This window comes from Triticum urartu, chromosome 4 (genome assembly GCF_003073215.2).
Source record: "Triticum urartu cultivar G1812 chromosome 4, Tu2.1, whole genome shotgun sequence".
NCBI classification, from domain to species: domain Eukaryota; kingdom Viridiplantae; phylum Streptophyta; class Magnoliopsida; order Poales; family Poaceae; genus Triticum; species Triticum urartu.
In genome coordinates, this window is record NC_053025.1 from 412,886,812 (window position 1) to 412,895,086 (window position 8,275).

An 8,275-nucleotide genomic window follows, 5' to 3' on the forward strand; every position below is an offset into this window, starting at 1 on the left:
TCTTGCCCTTTCGCCTCCCTGCACGGCCAAGTCCGGGCGCGCCTTGGGCCCGGGGGCTACTGTCGGCGTTCTGGGAACGGGGGTCCCCAGACTTGCCTACCTGCGGCCTGCGGCGTGGCTCAAAGGGGGCCCAGCACGGCCCGTCTTCATCAACACAGACCCAAGACCCTCGCGAGGGGCCAAGCCTCGCGGGGCGGACGACACGGAGCTTTCTCAGGCACGGCCTCATCAGGCTGGCTCGCGAGGAGGCGGAGAGATCAAGGCAAGGGTACCTCACGAGGTGCCCGTGACGCAGGCCATGACGACCAAGGGTGCCAGGCGGGCGCCAGCCCGCGCAGTGTCCTTCTTTCCTCTTTGGTGCAAAGGGAGCAAGCGTAGGCGAGAGCATCAAGCAAAGGCACCCGTTTCGGTGCAACGAGACCAAGACCAGTCCAACGGCAGGGAAGAAGTCATTGTGGAGCCCAAGCCAGCGTCACCACCAGAGCTTTGGCAGGCGAGGACCAACTTTAGTCAGGATAAGTGTACCAGATGTTCCCCTCCAAAATGGCCAATTGTTGGCGCCCTTCCCGCTCAATATTTGGGAAGAGGCCCAGGGTCTTTGCCTATAAATAGGACTAGCCACCCACAGAAGAAAGAGAGAGAGATCGGATCACAATCGGAAAGAGAGAGAGAGAGAGAAGGGTGACTGAACTCCCCCTAGCAGTTCATCCCCCCAATCAAGAACAGACCCTCACGAGGCTGTTCTTCCTTGTATTGCTTGTCATTATCAGCCCAAGAGGCAATCCACCACACCACACACTGGAGTAGGGTATTACACCACAACGGTGGCCCGAACCAGTATAAACCCTGTGTCTCTTGTGCTGTTCTTTCCATAGTTTAGATCTCAGCGAGGCGGAGGGGTGCAGGTAGGTAGAAGGCGAAATCTCCGCGCGCACCCCAGTGTTCGAACCTCAAGGGTCTGCCGGAACCCGAAATCCGACACAGGTAACTGCTAAACACATGTGACGGAAGATTCGTGTTCATGAAACCTGACAACCTCCCAAGAAACAAATGCTACATGTTCAGAAAAATGGAATCTTCTGTTAGATGTGGCAAGAAGGCACGCTAGGTTGAAAATGAACAGAAACCTAACACAAAATTCTAACTCACCATGGCCCTTGAACTTGTATCCTTATTTCTTTTGAACTGCAACATTTTTGTGCAGGGGTCCGGCGAGCTCGCCATGGCGTCCACCACACGCAGAGGAAGATGAAGTGAGATCACATCCCCATGTGGAAATGCACCCCAAAAACAACACAAAGATCACATACATCATTCTGAACTCCGACCTTTTTTCTGCACATCATGTGATATTCTTCCCTTCCTGATAGTGGCCTTCTTCATTCCTATATTCACACGGGTAGCGAGCACCAGCAGCACATAGGTCTCTGCAGACACAATCCTTAAACATAGGCAAACAAGAATCCGCCACAAGCATTCAGGAAGATATTCTTTGTTTATTTTTTTGGTCAAACTTGTGTCATGAACAAGCATTCTAAACAGGAGTGAGTGACAAGCATTCAGGAAGTGCATAAGTGTCAGATGCATAAGCTTCAAGCTTCGAGTCTCTATCCGATGTATAGTCCATTCGAGAAGAGAAGTGAAAAGCCCAACAACAATACTAGAATGACAACTGCCATTGGAGTTAGTCTGTCAATTCTTCATGTGGGCCCTAGTTCTGTTCTCACCTTGTTGTATGAGATCGCATCACAAGGAATTGCATCCGAGCTCCTGGCATTTCTACAATTTTCGATCAATGAACACAATTGGCCTGCTAATAGTCAACAGATTGGACTGCAGCCATACTTACTACAGAAGAAAATGGAGGTTTCGCAAAATCTACAGGGAACAGTCACCTTTTTGTGAAGAACATCAATGACATCCAGAGCACGATGCCTGCGGGGCTTCACCAACGAACATCAGGATGGCGCGACGGTGGTTGGAGAAGAAGTTCGAGCAGAGGAGGGGAAACCGTCCATGGTGAGTCAGAGGTGTGCAAACGAGGAACAGCGCTGGCCCAGCGCGGGATCATGGGTGGAAGGCGGGGACAGTGGCTAGCGGGGTGGATGGCGCTGGTGCCGTAGCCTGGCGGGGTTAATGGCGGCTGGCGGCGCACTGGATCGGGTGGATCCAGCAGGGACGCACATTGACGTTGCCGGCAACGGGGATGCGGGAGGAGGTCGTCGACGGGGTTGCGGAGGAGGCCGCCGGCGGGGTTGCGGGAGGAAGCTCATGGTGGCGGCAGGTCTGCAGGATGAACCTCGCGGCGGTGGTGGGGTCTGCGGGAGAAGGCCCGCGGCGGCGGAAGGTTCTGCGGGAGGAGGCACGCGGCAGCGGCGGGGTCTGCGGGAGGAGGCCCGCGGTGGCGGCGGGTTCTGCGGGAGGAGGCAGGCGGCGGCGGGGGGGTCTGCGGGAGGAGGCCCGCGGCGGCGGGCGGCAGGTCTGCCGGAGCAGGCCAATGGCGGCGCTGGTGTTCCGGAGATGGGAGGAATCGAGAGATTGAAGACGACTAGGAAGGTCGTGGGTAGATTATGCGTCGGTCCAGGATGTGACAGTGGGCGGTCGGGTTGCTCTGTTTTTTGCTTTCACGGATCAGGAAAGTCCCATCGGGCTCTATATAAGGTTGATTGTGATCCAAATAATTATTCTGATCCCAGGATCAGAATAGTGTTACTATAATTTTCCAAAGTCAACACTCTTTTTAAAAATGTCAGATATCTGAGAATTATCAAAGGACTTAGAAGATGCACATTTCTTATCACATGACGTACACCATAGAAGATTGCAATGGGCCTTCAGTTTAATATTTTTTATTCAACGGGTGTTTTTCCTTTTTGCAGGTAAGCAGCTGTGGTTATTGCCAAGAACTGATTGAACCTATCGTTTTGGATCGTGTGCTGTAGGAGTGCCATTGTTTCACTATATGTTAAGGATACAAATCTATCCACCATTACCTTCTCGAGTTTTCCAAATCTCAAACTAGTCGGGCTAACACGTCTCCAGGCTCCGGCCTTCAGATTAGCCATCCTATCATAAGGCTTCAGCATCGCACCATGGTTGTAGAACAGCCACCGCTCTTCTTCCATGAACTTCTGCCAGGCAGAAAACTTGAATAACAAACAGTGTTCATGCACATTCTCAGTGAGATTGATTTAGTAATTAAGATGCAACTAAAGAGTACTCCCTCCGTCCCAAAATATAAGAACGTTTCTAACACTAGCATAGTGTCAAAAACATTCTTATATTCTGGGACAGAGGAAGTAAAAGAAACAAACAGATTGCCACAAAGTCATTGCCAAGTCCCAAGCCCCCTCTTGGGTGATAGACAAATGAAGTATAAAACAAGCACAACAGCAGGTTTACATCCGGTTGCAGAACAGCCACCACTCTTCTTCCATGAACTTCTGCCAGGCAGAAAACTTGAATAACAAACAGTGTTCATGCACATTCTCAGCGAGATTGATGGAAAGTAATTAAGATGCAACTAAAGAGTAAAAGAAACAAACGAATTGCCACAAAGTCATTGCCAAGTCCCAAGCCCCCTCTTGGGTGATAGACAAATGAAGTCTAAAACAAGCACAACAGCAGGTTCATCTTACAGTCTTGAGCAAAGATAAGATACTGGATTTCTTAGATACCACAATTATAAAGTAGTCTTTAGCCTAGAGGACTCGGCTTTTGAAGGAATGGCTCCGGCCGCACGTAACTGAACCCCACGAAGTTGCTATCTGCAGCAACAGGGCTGGCCACGGGAGAGTCCAGCACCGGCATACTCGTCCAGCACTCGTCAAAGTTTGCAATGCAGGTCTGCCCAGCAACATTTGGGCAGAAGCTTGGCTTGATCTGTCGAGCCTCTAGTTTCTTCCAGTTCACTGCCTTGAACCACTTGTGGTTCTTTATTTCGTCACTGCCGCCCGGTCCACTTCCAAGTCGCCTGCCAGCTTCTTTGTGCAGTAACTGAAAAAAAAAACCGTGTTGAGATAGTAAGGCCAAATTAGCACCAAGGCATCCAGATTTAACTTCCAACTAACAAGGCATCAGTCATATGTCCGACAAGAGACATCCAGGGATCAGGGTTCACTACAAGCAATAAGGTGCGATTTTATTTATCTAGGACCAAGGCAACTTATCTTACCATATTTTTAGTTTGATTACCATATTTTAGTTTGATCACAAACTCAAACTGGGTTGACATTGAAAACAAGCAAAGGTCGATTGCGCAAGGTCAAGGTGAACGCAGCGAACTTACCCCTTTCAGCAGAGAGTGAACCTCACTAGACAAATACGTCGGAAGCTTCATCTTCTCCTTCACTATCTTCTGCTGAATCTTGTCCCTGTTTCCACCAAAAAATGGGGGCTGCAACATATAGAAAAATAAGAATGTGCAAAGAAAAATATATCAGGCGGATAATTCATCTGAAATGCAGATATTTCTAATCAGAAGATTTCCCCTCAAACAACCAACCTTGCCCGTAAGCATTTCGAAAAGAAGGATCCCCACACTCCACCAGTCTGCAGCTTTATCATGACCTCTGCCCTGAACAATTTCTGGGGCCATATACTCCACAGTGCCGCACATTGAATTTGACCTAGTGTTCTCATCAAACTCCTTTGCCAGGCCAAAATCAGTTAGCATGGCCTACAATGGAAGACACACGTCAAGAAATTTCCCCTCTGGCGATCATAACATATAGACAGAAAAAGTGACATATGAAGGATCCTTACATGGCCATGAGCGTCCAATAAGATGTTCTCAGGCTTCAGATCTCTATGCATAATCCCATTGGCATGAAGGTGGGCTACAGCAGATACAATTTCAGCAGTATAGATGCGTGCAAGCTCCTCCCTACCACATACGTAGAAGCTTGATAAAAAGGTTGTCACATCTGGATAGGTGTAAAGGGAAGACTGCAGAATTAAATTAAATTACCTAAACAAGCCTTGTTGGTAAAGCTGAAAGAAGAGATGGCCCCCATTTACAAAGTCCAAGACTAGATAAAGTCGGTACTTAGTCTGCAAGTAAGTTTTGGTTTTAGCACTGGCAGATGCAAAACACTACAGATAAAATATAGCTTGAAAAAAACAGTGCACACACAGAAATGGTGCACGGCCTACCTGAAAGGAGTACCGCAGCTGCACCACAAAAGGATGATCAACTTTTGTCAGTATATCTCTCTCTGCTTTCATGTACTCAGCATGGTTCTTCTCCAAAATCTTGTCTTTCCTCATGACTTTCATTGCATAGATATCTGAAGTACACTTCCTTCTCACCTGATAGACTTTGCCAAATGCCCCTTGGCCAACAAGCTTCAAGAGTTCAAAGTCATCGAGTCCAACAGCCTCATTCTCCTTTGTTGTATCATTGAGCTCTTCATCACTAAGACTCCCCTGGCCACTTTTCTTTTCTTTAGAAAGACACTCTAGCAGATCTAATGAGCTCTCGGACTCATGTAGAGTAAGCTTACTAAGTGGCAAGGATTGGCTAACAAGTGAAGTTGGGCCAACAAGAGAATGAGATCGCTTGGTAATGACTACAGGGTCATTGTAAACCTCCTCATTCGACTCGGCCAAAGGTGCAGGGCTGCCTGGAGTGAGAATGCTTACTTCTGTGGGGGTCTGGACCGCCGTAGCACCAAAAACATCGTTAAAATCAAACTCAACATTTTCAGGAAGGACAACATCTGGAGGCCCTTTTGGCAGAAGTATCATCCCTGTAAAGAGCTTGGGGCGTTGTGTATGGGTTGTTGTAACTGAAGGTATCTCAGAGGAAACCATCTTCAGGAACCAAGATTCAACACTTTGAGAATCTTGATGAAAGCTAGCGGTAGCTGCACGGCTTCCCACTACCAATTCTCAGAAATATAGAATGAACACCTTATGGGGCAGCTCTGTCTAAGGGAGGCTCCTTCCACAAATACCCAAGACAACAGAAGATGCAGGGCTGCGAACAATGGCCTTGAACAAGTGGAAGTTCACGGAGACAACAGGAAATCCAAGGAATCCCGGGTGAAGGCAGGGTGGGAAGCTTCCGTTGTTTCCCGACGAACAGGAAACTCTGGATGCCACTGTTCTTCCTGAATACATGAGATCAACTTGTCTATGGGCTGCACGCAGAAGGATATTATTATAGTTAATTCAACAATTTCACAAATAAGGAAGCTTGTACTAAGAAGAACATCATACTAGCATGCCTATTAAGAAGAACATTGGGATTATTCATCAGAGTATAAAACCATGTGCTGATCTGCAAACTGAATCGGTAGGGCACCGTGTTATCTTCAGCAGAGACTAAACGTAAAGACAGTTAAAGCGTGTTCTAAAAGTAATTTGCTACCTTAGTTAGAAAAAAGGGTTTTCCAATCAGAGGAACAACAGCATTCCAAATTTAGCCCCAAAAGTCATGAGACCCACCCAACCAGGATACGTCTCTACCTCGAAATAACCCCGATTGATGAAACGTCCATCCTATGCCCGATCTAGTGCCTATCCAAACACGAAGCCTGACTAAAATTGGCATTCCTATCTGCCAAGAATGGGGACGCATGTCAAAATAAACCCAGACAAAAAAAGAACGGGAAGCAAACTTATTGGAGAGCTCACAAATTTACTGCGTATCCACACCTCTCGCAGCTAACACCTAAATTAACCCTACAAAGCCATACTTTTTTAACATAATATACGCACCGAATTTACACTCAGAAGGACACAATTACCATGGGAGTTCAAGGCATCAGCTAAATCCCCAAATCGACCACTAGCCCCTGCCCCCTATGAGCGCCACAGATCCAAAGAACGGAATCCTGTGCAGATCTAACGGACCCACGAATCCGCGCCCAGGCACCAACGCAATTGGGCGCCGCGAAACCCGCAGCGCTCACCGGTCCGAAGAGCAATCGCAAAACCTTAACTGCACCCGAAATAATCGAAAAAAGACGCGTGCTCGAGACGGACGAACGTCCCGGCGAGGAGAAAATAGAAGGAAACGGAGGAGAGGAGGGCTGGAGAGACCACGGCGACGAACCTTTGCGGAGGGTGAGGGGGGCGGCTGGAAGCGGCGGCGTGTGCACGGCGATCCCCTGCGGCGGGGCGGCGAGGGGGCTCCTATTATAGAATAGGGGCGTGGTGTGCGGGGCTCCGGTAACCGTAAGGGGACGCGTGGCGGGCTCACATTGGTGGACTCCGTAACGGGATCGAGGGGGGCTCGCGATGCGGGTTGGCTTCTGGCGAATATGCTGCGCCGCCGAGATGGGCCGCCAGTTGGGCCACCTGGGGCCCACTGTCATGGTCACGGGGGGAAGGGAGAGGCTGGTGGTTGTCAATCCGCTCTGTCCTCGCGCAAAACGCGAGGGGTTATCTTGGTTTGGCGCCAAGGTTGCTTCTAGTTTTTGGTTTGGTTTCCCTCCTGCGAAAGGGATAGAGAGAGATAGAGCTCTGCCGTGTGCATTACTGTAAGCCAAGCCAAAGTTTTTCGTTTTTGTTTTTTTTCTGCGGGTCAAGCCAAAGGGAGCGTGTTAGAGAGGTTGTGTAAAGAATCTTGTTTTTATGGATCGGTTTGTTCTCTGAACCACACGCCTTATCTCTTTTTTCTTTTTGCGGATGACGTCTTATCTCTTTTTGATTAGTTTGAAACTTTGAATTGCTTACCATGTGTCTTATCTCTATTTTTTTTTAAAAGAATGCCATCATGACTTATTTTATGGGTCCCGATAACTGTCACACGTGTGGTATATCAGGTAGTTGTGCCACACGCCTCGTGTGGCATGTATAGCAACCAGCCCACACACCTACGTGTGGGCAAAACAACTAATGCCCACACATATCTTTTTTTCTCTTCTGAACCCTCTCACACGCGTGCGTGTGGGCGAAGTTGATAACGCCCACACGCCCGTATGTCAGGCCTCGTACCCTTCTGGTCCCGCACGCGACGCGTGACGCCTACCACGCGTCCGCAGTTGCCATGGTCCAGACCCTCGTCCATGTTCATTTATCTGCAGTTGCCATGTCGCTGAACTACGGTTGCCATGTCGGACAACTGCAGTTACCATGGTTGCTCAACTGCAGTTGCCATGTATGGTCTGATCTAATGTAGTTGCCATGATTTCATAACTTTAGGAGTTGCCACATACTAACACTAGACAGTTGAGAGAGTTGTCATGTGCTCACAAGCACACTAGGGCAGTTGCCATGTAAAAAGGAAGAGTTGTCATCTGCTTACGTGCACGTTAGGGCAGTTGGC

General features: G+C 48.7%; 1 protein-coding gene across 2 annotated transcripts; it reads right to left on the reverse strand.

Moving 5' to 3' along the window:
* Positions 1-3,504: 3,504 nt before the first annotated feature.
* On the reverse strand, positions 3,505-7,218 carry LOC125551821 (serine/threonine-protein kinase AtPK2/AtPK19-like). 2 transcript variants are annotated; one of them, XM_048715188.1, is made up of 7 exons: positions 7,061-7,218; positions 5,155-6,143; positions 4,970-5,052; positions 4,765-4,885; positions 4,505-4,678; positions 4,289-4,396; positions 3,505-3,996 (listed from the first exon to the last, which is right to left on the reverse strand). In XM_048715188.1, exons 2-7 carry the CDS (start codon positions 5,812-5,814, stop codon positions 3,697-3,699), a joined length of 1,446 nt encoding a protein of 481 aa, XP_048571145.1. In that variant the 5' UTR covers positions 5,815-6,143; positions 7,061-7,218; the 3' UTR covers positions 3,505-3,696. The 2 variants fall into 2 exon arrangements, with proteins under 2 accessions (XP_048571145.1, XP_048571146.1); XM_048715189.1 differs by lacking the exon at positions 7,061-7,218 and adding an exon at positions 6,753-6,909.
* Between the last annotated feature and the right edge of the window lie 1,057 nt (positions 7,219-8,275).